Source organism: Haematobia irritans, chromosome 3 (genome assembly GCF_050003625.1).
Source record: "Haematobia irritans isolate KBUSLIRL chromosome 3, ASM5000362v1, whole genome shotgun sequence".
Lineage (NCBI taxonomy): Eukaryota > Metazoa > Arthropoda > Insecta > Diptera > Muscidae > Haematobia > Haematobia irritans.
The window spans coordinates 62,331,237-62,346,232 of record NC_134399.1 but is presented as its reverse complement, the minus strand read 5'-3'; the positions used below and the strand labels follow the sequence as shown (position 1 = coordinate 62,346,232).

General features: G+C 32.7%; 1 protein-coding gene across 3 annotated transcripts in view; it reads left to right on the top strand.

The window, feature by feature from the left end:
- Nost (Nostrin) overlaps positions 1-14,996 on the top strand; it is a 278,724-nt gene that overhangs the window by 132,701 nt on the left and 131,027 nt on the right. Inside the window, exon 3 of one of the 3 annotated variants that reach the window (XM_075302370.1) lies at positions 10,045-10,224. The exons of the other annotated variants lie outside the window; for them this stretch is intronic. Coding sequence (XP_075158485.1) covers positions 10,045-10,224 — 180 coding nt within the window. The remainder of the gene's footprint in view (positions 1-10,044; positions 10,225-14,996) is intronic. 3 annotated transcript variants of the gene reach the window in all.

The following is a 14,996-nucleotide window of genomic DNA, read 5'->3' as shown; positions in this document are numbered from 1 at the left end:
GAGTCCGAACGGCGTTTCACATTATGCAAGGCGGGCATGCCAAACATTTCACGACTATGACTTCCACCTACAGAGTTAGTAGATGCCCATGATATTAGCAACTTCACGCACTTTTATTCGTCGATCATTTAATACCATATCATGCACTTTGGCTACAATTTCTATTGTTGTTGCTGTTTTTGGACGTCCACTACGTGGTTCATCTTCAATGCTTGTACGACAACGTTTAAATTCAGCAACCCAATTTTTTACTGTCGCATATGAAGGAGCACTTTCACCTAACACATTCACCATATCATTATGAATTTCTTGTCCCGATGAACGTTTTTTATGTAAATATTTAATGACAGCACGCATTTCTAATTTTTCCATTGTAAAAAAATTGCGGATGCGCCTTTTTTGAACACCTGTTTCTATATGAAGGAGTTGCCAGATCAAAACAAAATTTAACATGTGTTCGTAACAGAGATGGAAGTTTTCAAAACACTTAATTTTTTTCTGTTTATACTGCGCTTTTTGTGCTAGGCTAAGAAGTTTCCGAACTACCCTCGTATACGGCAAGAATAACAGCTATCACAGTTGACTGCACACAATGAACCAACAATTGAAAATATGCAATTGTCAGCTGAAAATATTGGACAAGGACTAATTTACGTTGACTACCTTGAAAACGGAATAACTAAAAATTACATAGCGTTGTTGGATCACCTGAAGGATAAAATCGCCTAAAAAGGGACTGACTAAATCAAAATATGCTATAAACGAGTACACACGCAACGAAACAAACGTTTGAAAAACTTGCTAGAGTTTTTTTAATTGCTTCGAAAATTTCTATTTTGTATCACCAACAAGATTTTTTCTTAACAAAACTTTTATTTTTGCAATAAAAAAACATTTCAAAATCCCAGTCCATTTCATTTGTATCACTGTTCATTTCTGACATTTACGGCCATTTTCATGTAGATCCGTTAGGCTTTAACTGTCAGTTAACAAAATGTAAATTCCAAATATATTCTCTCCGGTTAACTTTAAACCGAAAAATTGTCGGCAGTTAAGTTCCTAACTGGCATATGGAATATATAGGCAAGATGACAGCTATGTTCATAATACGGTTAAAAAGTTCGTTAGTTAACGGAGCACTAACGGAGCTTCATGAAAATGGGCGTTAGTCTTTAAGAAGCATTTTGATGTTTCATAGTAAAAATTTAATATTGTAGTATGTAATGCCGAACATCTTTTCGAAAATGTGAATATTTTTAGAACATATGTAAAATTACAATATTTCCTTTTCCAAAAGTTGTGGCCAACTAAAGAGTGGGTTTCTGTAAAGTAAATTTTCTTTACATCGGTTGGTAGGCGCCCAAAACTGTGCTCTATAAATATAACTCATTGATGGTACGCGTTGCTTGTGCGTTGATGACAATAACAGCTACGTATCCCATTGCCTTATGGTCCGCGGTTCGATTTTTCGTCCTGGCGAAAGATAAGATTTAGAAGATTTATAAAATCGAATTGTTTCTTCTAGATTGTTTGTATTACAGAAAAAGGCGTTAAGAACTAAATAAACCTCGTGAAAGTGAGAAAGATGTGAGGGAAGATGCAATTAATCCAGAGCAATAAATTTATTTTTAATTAGTCTTCATAATTTTTTTACATCCTTTAAAACAATTAACGTTTATCGCAAAGCGTATATACTTTTCTTCCAAATAAAATTCATTACGGCGAAAAGCAAATGGAAAACGATATTAATTTGTCTAAAATTTCGTTTGGGAGGAAAGAATTTTTGCGTGCAGTTATATATACAGATTTTGTATGCAGGCTGACAGACTGACAATCGGACGGACAATGTCAAATTGAATTACTAAGTGATAATGTAACGTTTTTCGTATGGGTCACAATGTAATGCTGTGGGTCTTAAAAGCTACAAATTATTCGATATTAAATACAAATCCTCAACAATTTGTATTCGCTGATCTAATTATACAAGAAATTTGTCATCTCCATTGATAAAGAAGCAGAAAACAACATCACAAGGCAATTAAAAATAAAAAGCCATCGTTAATTGTTGTAAATTAAATTACATTTTCCATATCTTATTTCACTAATTGCCTATATAAAGAAGAACTCGTAATGCTATTTCTCCATAGCATCATCTCATTGCATGCATCAATGCCCTCCACCAGGGTTTAGGTGTTCGTTTGTGCAACACCCAGTAAACACCTTGGTTCAAAAACGACCATTAAATTAAGCTAAACGATCGTTTAAAGATTCTCTGAAGAATATCCGCTGAATTGCGGGTTGATGAACATTTCGGTGACAAGTGAATTCAAAAGTGACAATTAAAACCCCCTAAGAGGGTGGGAGGCAAACAGCAACGGAGATGAATTGTCATAACAGAGCCGAAACCCCGAAATGGAAACATTTGGAGCATGACAATGAAAAAAGGCACGCAACCATGCAACTCGTATAGTATCTGATGGAATAACAAAAGTTAAATAAAAATGTGTATTGAAATAGGTACGGCATACTACTATGTGATGCCATGGGCTCTTGTTGGATTCAAACAAAAAATCATACATTGGAATCCAACCAACCAACAATGCCAGTTACCAAAATGAGATTTAACTATGGGGGCGCAATATAATTGAAGATACGCAAAAAATATTAACCAAAAAAACAACTCGATATTTGACAAATAAGCCATGTTAATTAGAGCTTTTTCTGAATTTAGATAGCTATTTTACCATTTCAACTATATAGGAGAGCATAGCGAACGAATTCTGTATTGAATCACATTCATGAGTTGAAAATTGCAAATCGGAATTTGTTGGCATATCGGAGCATCAATTCCATCTCATGGCAATAATTTGTTTTTTTTTTTTTTTTTAATATCTATAGATATTATCAAAAGAGCCGACAACGATTAAATTATTGTAGGTGTAGAATCCGAATGTCAATGTGGTAAATTGGCTTCTACACACAAAGAAGAAATACTTTCGTCCGGAACGAAATTTTTGGTAAATGAAAGTCCCCTTTGTCATAAAGTATTTTCTTTAAAAGCATATAAACAATTGGCTTTAATATTTTTTATTTACCTTTAAAAATAGTTTTTTAGCGCCAAAAAAGAAATCTTCGTCTGTATAAAATTTCCTTGCAAAAGAAAACTCCTTCCTTCATCCACCATAATGAAAAAAATTTTGTTATACCCTCAACCATAGGATGGGGGTATATTAACTTTGTCATTCCGTTTGTAACACATCGAAATATTGCTCTAAGACCCCATAAAGTATATATATTCTGGGTCGTGGTGAAATTCTGAGTCGATCTGAGCATGTCCGTCCGTCCGTCTGTTGAAATCACGCTAACTTCCGAACGAATCAAGCTATCGACTTGAAACTTGGCACAAGTAGTTGTTATTTCCGATCCGGCTGAAATTTGGTACATGGTGTTAGTATATGTTCTCTAATAACCATGCAAAAATTGGTCCATATCGGTTCATAATTACATACAGCCCCCATATAAACCGATCCCCGATTTGGCTTGCGGAGCCTCTAAGAGAACGAAATTTCCTCCGATCTGGCTGAACTTTGGTACATAGTTTTAGTATATGGTATCTAACAATCCTGCAAAAATTGGTCCACATCGGTCCATAATTATATATAGCCCCCATATAAACCGATCCCCCGATTTGGCTTGCGGAGCCTCTTAGAGGAGCAAAAGTCATCCCATCCGATTGAAATTTGGTACGTGGTGTTAGTATATTGTCTCTAACAAACATGCCAAAATTGGTCCATATCGGTCCATAATTATATATAGCCCCCATATAAGCCGATCCCCAGATTTGACCTCCGGAGCCTCTTAGAGGAGCAAAATTCATCCGATCCGGTTGAAATTGGGTACGTGGTGTTAGTATATGGTCTCTAACAACCATGCAAGAATTGGTCCATATCGGTCCATAATTATATATAGCCCCCATATAAATCGATCCCCAGATTTGTCCTCCGGAGCCTCTTGGAGGAGCAACATTCATCCGATCCGGTTGAAATTTGGAACGTGGTGTTAGAATGTGGTCTCCAACAAACACGCAAGAATTGGTCCATATCGGTCCATAATTATATATAGCCCCATATAAACCGTTCCCCAGATTTGATCTCCGGAACCTCTTAGAGGAGCAAAATTCATCCGATCCGGTTGAAATTTGCAACGTGGTGTTAGTATATGGCCTCTAACAACCATACCAAAATTGGTTCATATCGGTCTATAGTTATATATAGCCGATCCCCAATCACACAAAAATTGGTCCTTATCGGTTCATAATCATGGTTGCCACTCGAGTCAAAAATAATCTACCAAAATTTTATTTTTATAGAAAACATTGTCAAAATTTTATTTCTATAGAACAGTTTGTCAAAATTTTATTTCTATACAAAATTTTGTCAAAATTTTATTTCTATAGAAAATTTTGTCAGAATTTTATTTCTATAGAAAATTTTATCCAAATTTTATTGCTATAGAAATTTTTTTCAAATTTTTGTCAAAATTTTATTTCTATAGAAACTTTAAACTTAATTATATACGTATTTAATCGGCCTTTTTTAGTTTAATATATACCATGTATGGACTATCTGGTATATATAACGGTGTTGGGAAGTTTTAAGATACCTTGCCATCGGCAAGTATTACCGCAACCCAAGTAATTCGATTGTGGATGACAGTCTTCAGTAGAAGTTTCTACGCAATCCATGGTGGAGGGTACATAAGCTTCGGCCTGGCCGAACTTACGGCCGATATACTTGTTTAATTTAATTTCTACTACAACTGATCTATAACTCATCTAACTTACCTCTAATATTTAACATTAGAGCGCATTATTATTGAGAATAAATTCATTAATACACTTTATTATCTTTAATATTTTAATTAATTGATTTGGTACGGCTCCTCGTGAAAGGTGAATAGTTCAGGACGATATCTTTCAAGTCCGAGTTTTCATGCGCATATAGTTTATCTGCATGCACACAAAGAAGGAATAGGATCTCGCCAAACATCCACTTTTCCACTTCCAATGAAGATCTTTGGGACCAGTCTTAGAAAATATGCTATTTGGCGGTTTAAAGTGAAAATATGATTTTGGACAATTAAATGTCGCAAACAAGAACAGAAAAAAAAATAATAAAATAAATAAAAATAATGAAAAAACTAAAAATGTCACACCGCGGCGATTTGGACCTGTCTTTTTCACTTTCATGGAAGTCCTTTGAGAGGGGTTTCCGAATTACTAGAATTTTTAATTTTTTATTGAGTTCAAATAAAAAAAATGTTTTCTACAAAAATATACGCCGAAAATAATAAAAAAAACAATGTAAAACATAAAAACCAATCTTTTGAAAAAATATTTGATAAAAAAAATTACCGTTGGCGAGATTTGAACTTGTGTTCTTTATTTTATCATTCATACTAATAAAGAACATCTCGAGAAGTAATTAGAATGTTATGCCTTAACGTCATAATACGATCAGGAGTTCTGTTATGGTGCCAACAGACTCAAGCGCAATCCCTGGTGGGAGCGAAAAAGTTTTTCTTATTGTAAAAAATAGATAATAAGAATATAAAGGTGCAATAAAAAGTACACGCAAAAAAAAACGTTTGGAAAACGTGTACCGAAAACGTTTTTCTTTTGTTAGAGTTTTTTGAATTGCTTCGAAAATTTTAAACTTTTATCACCAAAAAAATTCGTTTATTACAAAATTTTTATTTTTTCAATAAAAAAAAAAGTTATTTTTGAAACGACATCACAGTCCATTTCGTTTATATCAAACACTGTTCTTTTCTGACTTTAGGTCTTTAACAAGACACATTTTACAGTTCAAAATTTAATATACTACAATGTAATGTGGAACATTTTTTCGGAATCTTCCGAACATATCAGGAATATATGAAAAAAAAAAACAAAAACAAACTTTGGTCGAAGCAGGGATCGAACCCCCGACCCTTGGCATGCAAGTCGGACGTAGCAACCACTGCTCCACGGTGCCAAACTAAATGTTTGTTTCTGTTAAATAAACTTTGTTTATTCGGTTCGTGGGAGCCGCAAGCTATGCTATATAAATATAACTTATATGTATATTTATCTATTGATGACCATAACAGGTACATAGCTCAGTGGTTAGTGTGTTGGCTTACAAAGTGCATGGTCCGCGGTTCGATTCTCCGTCCAGGCGAAAGGTAAAAAAATTTTAAAAATTTATAAAATCGTATAATTTCTTCTACATTGGTGGTATTACAGGAAAAGGTGTTAAGAACTAAAAAACCTCGTGGATGTGAGGGAACATGCAATTAGCTAGAAAACAATGTTTTTTTTTTTAGTTTGTCTTTATGAAATTGTTTTTACATCCTGGAAAAGAATAAACGTTTATCACAAAACGTATATACTTTTCTTCCAAATACACTTCCTTACAGCGAAAAACAAATGAGAAACGAACTTTGTTTGTCTAAAATTTCGTTTGGGAGGAAAGAATTATTGTTTTGCGTGTATCAATAAAAATTAAAAGTGAAATTGGTAAAAAAAGTTTTTTAATTGTTTAGTTAGTTGTTTAAATTTCTTCATTGCAATGAGCTTCCAAAGCACAATTTCTAAAGGAATATAAAGGATTCGTTTTTTGGCTCGATGCACGGTTGTAGACGATACACCCAGCTTATTTGCGGCATCTCGGAGAGAGAGGTTAGGGTTTCGCTTGAAACTACCGGCAACTCTCTTTGTCGTCTCAGCGGCTTCCGGTTTTCGATTTCTCCCCGATCCAGACTTTCTGGCTGTCGACAAATGTTCCCCAAACACTTTAATTACATTTGTAACGGTTGATTTGGCAACTTTTAGCGATTTTGCCAGCATTGCGTGCGAGTAGCTCGGATTTTCGCGATGCGCGAGCAAAATTTTGATACGCTGCTCTTCTTGCTTGGACGGCATTTTGACAACTGAAGAGTGAATTCCAAAATCAAAATAGGAGCAACATTCTACACACACACCTTCAAAATGAGGGGTTTTAAATGCAAAATTGAAAGAAATACGTCAAGTTTATATTGACCAAATTTGACCGTATCACCCTTTATATTCATTTCACAAATCACCCAACTTCACTATTCCCCTTCCCCAACCAGTCATTGACAAATCATGTACTCTGTATAAATTTAATCATCTTCTCCCAATTTCAAGTAAATCGGAGAAGGTTAGATTTTACTCTATTGTTGTATAGAGACCAGGGTTGCCATTTTGGTCCGGTCGGACCAAATGGTTGGACCAAATGGAATTTGGTTGATTTTGGCCCATTTTCGTCAAATCGATAATTTTTTCAAAATTTTATATAGAAATAAAATTTTGACAAAATTGTCTATAGAAATAAAATGTTGAAAAAGAAAAACATTCTATGGAAATAAAATGTTGACAAAATATTCTATAGAAATAAAATTTTAACAATATTTTCTATAGGAATAAAATTTTGCCAAAATTTTGTACAAAAATAAACTTTAAAAGAATTTTGTATAGATGCAAAACTATGTGAAAATTTTATAAAAATTGTATATAGAAATAAAATTTTGCGATATCTTTCTATAGAAATAAAATTTTGACAAAATTTTCTATACACCCAGAAAAAAGTGGCCCCTTCTTTAAGTTAAAATGAACTCATTTTGAAGAAAGTTGAACTTCGTATAGCGCCAAAGACATTTTTATTTGTTTGAACGATGTGATTTTCGTAGAAATTAGGTAGAATACATTCCATATATTAGTTAAAATTTTCCTATATTTATGTACCACTATACTACAGAATGAAAAAATTTAACTGAATTGAATTCATATATGAAATGATTTTACTGAACTTTTTTCATTCATTTAGACAAATCTTACATATTTGTGGTAAACCTTTTACTTCAAATTTAGAACTGTTTACCTTCGTTTTTAAATACAATTTTATGTATTTATAGAAGCAATTTTTCTTCAATAAAAGACATGTTTTATAAATATATTAAATATATTTATTTAGAATCAACAGCATCGACTGGCCTTGAAATATTAAAACACATTTTTTTCTTCTTCTAGTACCTTTCACTTTGAAAAAGTTGCTGCCTAGCATTTTTGCCCACCTTTTACAATTTCAATACCTACAAATATAAACAAAAAATCCTAAATCAATTTTTTCAAAAAAGGTTAGCGTCACTGAATATTACCTGATAATTGAAGATTCCAAAATGAAGTCGAATGAAGGGGTTTTTATAATGCTGGTGTTTTCTTTTTTTATAAACCAATTTTCAAAAAACGAATATTTTTCTCACAAATTTAAAATAAGAAATATTTTATATATTTTATTTGTTTTTTATTATATTAATTTACTATATTATTTTTAACAATCTCTCAACTAAAAAACAACCCACGCGCAAACACATCGATTACATCGATTTTTTTCTATGCCAAGTGTTATTCGTATGTATGATAAGCTTTCTATAATAAAGGAAGTCAGTGTTATCGTTTTATAAGAAATTTTACTAAATTTTAAGAAACTTGATTTTAGTTCGGTTTTTGTTTATTTTTACGAATGCTTTGTTATCAGTGAATAAAATTTTCTTGTTCAGTAGTAAATTCTTATACCCAGCGAAGAAAACAGTATTAGTAAAATTCCATGCCTTATTCTAGTTAATGAACTATTCCTAACTGCTTTCAGTTTAGGATTTTTTTTACTGAAACAAGTAAATTTTATTATTTCACACAAAAATTTAACTTAATGGAAATAAAATGGCTAAACTAAATTGATAAACATTTTTTCCTTCAGTTTCGAAGACACTTTTTTCTGGGTGTAGCAATTAAACTATAACAAAATTTTCGTTAGAAATAAAATTTTGACAAAATTTTCTTTAGATATAAATGTTGACAAAATTTTCTATAAAAATAAAATTTTGACAAATTTTTCTGTAGAAATAAAATTTTGACAAAATTTTCTATAGAAATAAAAATTTTATAGAAAAAATTGTCTATAAATGAAATTAATTTAATTTGGAAAAATGGTCCGCTGGTACGAATTTTGGTCCAATCTTGGAAAAATGTTGGTCCAAAATAAAAATTCATTGTTCAAGTTTCGTAGTGTGGAGCAAGGAGAGGATTCCCGTCCAAATTCCCAAAAATCAAGTACACCTTATTGATTTCATAACCTTCCCCTACGACCTTTGTAAATTTCAAGTAAACTTGAGAATTCTAGTTTTAGAGGAAGTCTCCCTCCCCGTTCCAATATCGAAAAATGATATAGACGGCAAATTATAAGCCCAATTTTTTAAGATTTTTTTTTCTCAACACAAACATATATATTTCTGCGTATTGGGAAATTTTGAACTCGTCTACGAGACACCTTTACCCCACTGTTTCCGGAGCTTTTGTTATACCTTTAATTGAACCATAAATACGTATGCCTTATTTATTCACCAAAGCAAAGAAAATCATTTTATAATTATCCAAAGTATTGGTGGTTAAGTCCTCAAATGTAATTTATGGCCAAATTTATGGTAACCCCAAAGCCAAGAAATGCCAAGCTAGTAATTCCATATATTTTTATCTATGGCCGTAGTAACCAAACCAATCATCAGCTAATTGGTGGTTGTAATTGAAAATAAGTGATCAAATGCAATGACCGGAAATGAAACTGCACAAAACAAAAAACCCCCCTCTTTGAGCACGACGCATGGAAAGAAAAACCTCTGAAAATAAAAAAAAACATACGATACGAATACCACAAAAATTACAAAAAATGTTGGGAAAAACAAGAAAAGGCCTACATGCTAATCATTTTCACAAGTCATCATGGCAAAGGTTGGAGTCGGAAAAACAAAGAGCGCCAGAGAAATTTAATAATAAAACCATAAATGTTCATAACATTTCCTTCACTTAACTAAACACTTTTTAATCTTGTTTTTTATGCTCATAAATTTTGTACTGATTTTGAATTTTTTCTCTCTTTTTAATTTTTACGTTCCTAATTTCTTATATTTTGACAAAACAACAAAAAGTTGGCCAGTTCACGTTCCAAATCTGTGCTGAAAAGTTTACGTTGTCGTTCATCTGGTAGATCGAAATCCAAATCGAAATCCTCTGTAGATTTGAATAAAGGATTGATGGGCAGCGATAATGTTTCCATAGCATCTCAGTCTACTACAACTTATGCTAATGGTTGCGATGGGCAGGATCAGGTAAGCCAAGCACTGCAAACAAGTACAACTCCACAACTCCATAGATGAATAACATTCTTGTCCTGGCCCTATCTCACCGATCGTTGCACCTCACTTCAATTAAATCGTAACATCTGTAATCGACCAGATTTCTAAGATTAATACCCATTATCACCTAAACAACTGTAGTGGATCCATTGATCAATAATCCATCACCACTATTGCATCTAATCTAGTTGAATACCTTTTCATTAAAAAAAAAAAATAAATAAATACAATTTTTGATTACTGTTCTTACCTTAACTGGCATGTTATGTTATTTGTTCAATTGCATTATTCAATACTTACTTTTAATTAATACAATATTTTTAACAATTTAACATTTAATAAGAAGATTTTTATTAAGCTTCCAAAGCTATTATGAAATTGAGTCCAAAGCATTCAAACGACAGCACAATTTGGGATTTTCCGAACCTTATCAGTTCTGTTTATTAGATAACTCTACTGAGCCAATTCATGGAGGGGAATAAGATTGGAAATGTGCTGAAGAAAGCCATTGTCCAGGAATGAGCAAATTGTGCAGCTCGAAACTTCTTTTTTGACCGACTCAGAGCAATTGTAGAAAGCAAAAGTGAATGAATTCTGAAGTTTAGATTACCCAGCAAAAAAATTTGGAAGTTCTTCCAAAGGCACAACTTTAAAAGCACTTCCAGAAGATGAAGACAGAAAGTTCTTTTAATTAAATTTTTTATAACTTGCTTTTTATACCCTCCACCATAAGATGGGGGGTATATTAACTTTGTCATTCCGTTTGTAACACATCGAAATATTGCTCTAAGACCCCATAAAGTATATATATTCTGGGTCGTGGTGAAATTCTGAGTCGATCTGAGTATGTCCGTCCGTCCGTCTGTTGAAATCACGCTAACTTCCGAACGAAACAAGCTATCGACTTGAAACTTGGCACAAGTAGTTGTTATTGATGTAGGTCGGATGGTATTGCAAATGGGCCATATCGGTCCACTTTTACGTATAGCCCCCATATAAAGGGACCCTCAGATTTGGCTTGTGGAGCCTCTAACAGAAGCATATTTCATCCGATCCGGCTGAAATTTGGTACATGGTGTTAGTATATGGTCTCTAACAACCATACAAAAATTTGTTCACATCGGTCCATAATTATATATAGCCCCCATATAAACTGATCCCCCGATTTGGCTTGCGAGGCCTCTAAGAGAAGCAAATTTCATCCGATCCGGCTGAAATTCGGTACATGGTGTTAGTATATGGTCTCTAACAACCATGCAAAAATTGGTCCACATCGGTCCATAATTATGTATAGCCCCCATATAAAACGATCACCAGATTTGACCTCCGGAGCCTCTTGGAAGACCAAAATTCATCTGATTCAGTTGAAATTTGGTACGTGATGTTAATATATGGCCTCAAACATCCATGCAAAAATTGGTCGATATCGGTCCATAATTATATATAGGCCCCATATAAACCGGTCCCCAGATTTGACCTCCGGAGCACTTTGGAAGAGCAAACTTCTTCCCATTCGGTTGAAATTTGGTACGTGATGTTAGTATATGGTATCCAACAACCATGCAGGAATTGGTTCCTATCAGTCCATAATTATATATAGCTCGAATATAAACCGATCGCCAGATTTGACCTCCGGTGCCTTTTGGAGAAGCAAAATTCATCCGATCTGGTTGAAATTTGGTACGTGATGGTAGAATATGATATTTAACAACCATGCCAAAAGTGGTCCATATCAGTCCATAATCATTTATAGCCCCCATATAAACCGATCCCGAGATTTGGTTTTGGAGTCTCTTGGAGGAGCAAATTTCATCCGAATGAGTTGAAATTTGTGTATGACAGTCTTTCGTAAAAGTTTCTACGCAATCCATGGTAGAGGGTACATAAGATTCGGCCTGGCCGAACTTATGGCCGTATATACTTGTTCATATTTAACTTTTTTGTTTCAAATGGGTTAAAAAAAAGAGCAAGAATTCATAATATGGTACAAATTATTTAAATTTTGTCGAAAAAAATGCAAAATCCAATCTGAAAAAATTTTGCATTATTGAAAATATTTGAGGTAAAACGTTTCAGACAAGCGTCTGAATACATTAAAAATCATAAACAATTTTAAAACTTATTTTTTTAAACCAAATATCACAGAATTTTTTAATTTAGATCCAAAACATTGAATTCGGATCACACCTAAAAAAGTGATGCAAATTCAGTGCAATGACTGTTGAAATGGAGGACTTCCGTCCTATGACAAACCCATGTTAAATTCATAGCCACTGCGTCAATTTTGCACCACTTCCGGATCCAAAAAGAACATTTTCATCACTTTTTGGCAACGCTTTTTTTTTGCTGGGTACTTACCCACAATTTTGTCAACTGGATCGATAGAAAAATATGTTCCCAGGGTAAGCAATCTGCCCTTTTTGGCGATATTCTAGTAGTTGTGGTCAAACTATGTAAACTGTCTGTCTGTCTAGCATGTATAGCAGGGATGGAAAATGCAGTACTATAGTACTTTTTTTCAATACTTTTTTACCCTGGTCAGTACCGTAGTACCCCCGCGAATGATTTAGTACCTTTTGTATAGACATTTTTTTGACCCGATATCGGATTTATGGTACAATAGTTTTGACAAAATATTTTAATATTTTGAGAAAGTCTTTTGCTTATTTGCTAATAGGCTTTTACAAATTTGGCAAAACAGACAAGTTCATGCGGGAAGAAAATCTTGATTTTGTAAAAGCCATAGTTTTTTATTGAATTTCAAGAATGTTTTAGTCGAAAAACCATGTGTTTCTATATGTTATTAAGTGAGAGAAGTTAAGATGAGAAGTTATCGATCGCATACTAAAATAATGCGAACCATTAGTCAGTCACGGTCGAAAGTTGAGACAAAAATAATCTACCAACATTTCTTACCAAAAACTACCAAAAAATATTATTTTGCAAAAATGTATTTCTTCAGAAAATTTTGTCAAAATTTTACTTCTACAGAAAATTTTGTCAAAATTGTTTTCTTTTGAAAAATTTAGTCAAAATTTTATTTCTATAAAAAAATTAGTTAAAATTTTATTTCATTAGAAAATTTAGTCGAAATTTTATTTCACTAGAAAATTTTGTCAAAAATTTATTTTTATTTATGTACAGAAAATTTATAATGTACCATGAAGTACAACTGTGGCCATCGTGATTACAATACTACGGTAGTCTTTGTAAGCGGATATTATTGTCTTTAAAATTCAGTCTAAAGGAGCTCTTGACAATAATCTTCCAATGGAATTTTTGTTGAAATTTAGTGAAAAGTACTTTTTTGCTCAAAAAAAATACTTTTTTTTTGTACTTTCTTAAAAATTATATTTTCCATCCCTGATGTATAGTGTATTTCAGTTAGATGTAAGTCTTGGCGCCTTTAGCAAATCTCATCATCATCGACATGGCAATCGCATCTGTTACATTTAAAACTGCAGTAAACTGCTAAAGATTGACATCTAATCGTTATGGAAGAATTAAAATTCAAATTCATAGAATTCATACTCAAACGCTCTCATCATGATTCATAAGACATTCAACTTCCGTTAAACAAAAAAACGTTAGCATTGGGTGCAAATGCACTGCGGATAGAAATCAATTTTATTCACAATCGTTGTGAAGTATCAATTAAAGAAAACAAATGAATAGCTAAAATGCACAATGTGCTCAGACATATTGAACGTAACCATAATTATTTCCTCATAAATCAAAATTTTAGACTAGGTTAGGTTAGGTATAGTGGCAGCCCGATATTTAAGGCTCACTTAGACTTCTCTCTTATCACTGAGTGCTGCCCGATTCTATGTAAAGCTAAATGACAAGGAACCTCTCCTTTTTATAGCCGAGTCCGAATGGCGTTCCACATTGCAATGAAACCACTTAGAGAAGCTTTGAAACACTCAGAAACGTCACCATCATTACTGTGGTGAGATAATCCACCGCAGAAAAAAATGTTGGTGTTTGGTCGAAAAAAAAATCCAATATGATTGAAATTTTATAAACAAAAAAAAAAAAAAACTTTCCTCCAAAACGAAATTTTGGACAAACGAAATTAGCAAATAAACACGAATCTATGACGACTCCCTCTACACTCAAAAATCAAGTAAACCCTCTATTTCACTAAAGCCACTTTAACTTTATTTTAGTTCATGGAATTATTATGTTTGCAGAAAGTTTCCTTTACTCTAAACTTTTTTTGCATACGTTAGTTAAATGCACTAAAAACGGGAAAAAAATTATACACAAATTAAGCATAAAGATTTACTAAATTAGTATATCTCACAAAATAGTTCATTATTTCTTTAAATTTAAAAATTTTACTACAAATCATCATAACCATCATAAACTTCCTATGTCACTAAAGACATTCTTACAATTTTGAACTCCAATTTTTTCCTTCAAACTATAAAATTCTCTTTAAAAAATTAAAAAAATTATTTATGTCTAATAAATTTTCTTGAATTTGTCAAAAAAATATTTCCTTTTTTTGTGATATCGGCGTGATACCAGCGTTTGTAATACTTTTTACTTAAAATTTTCTAAAAATATTCAAAATTTTCTAAAATCAACCAAAAGTTTTCTTCCTGGTGGGGTCACTGTTTTTTCAGTGTAGGTAACTAACAAACTCTAATTATTGATTATCGCAGTTTAGAAAACTTTTCAGTGTACCTTTCAACGTATTAGCCCCATGTTCCCACGCCTTTTACATATTTAGCACT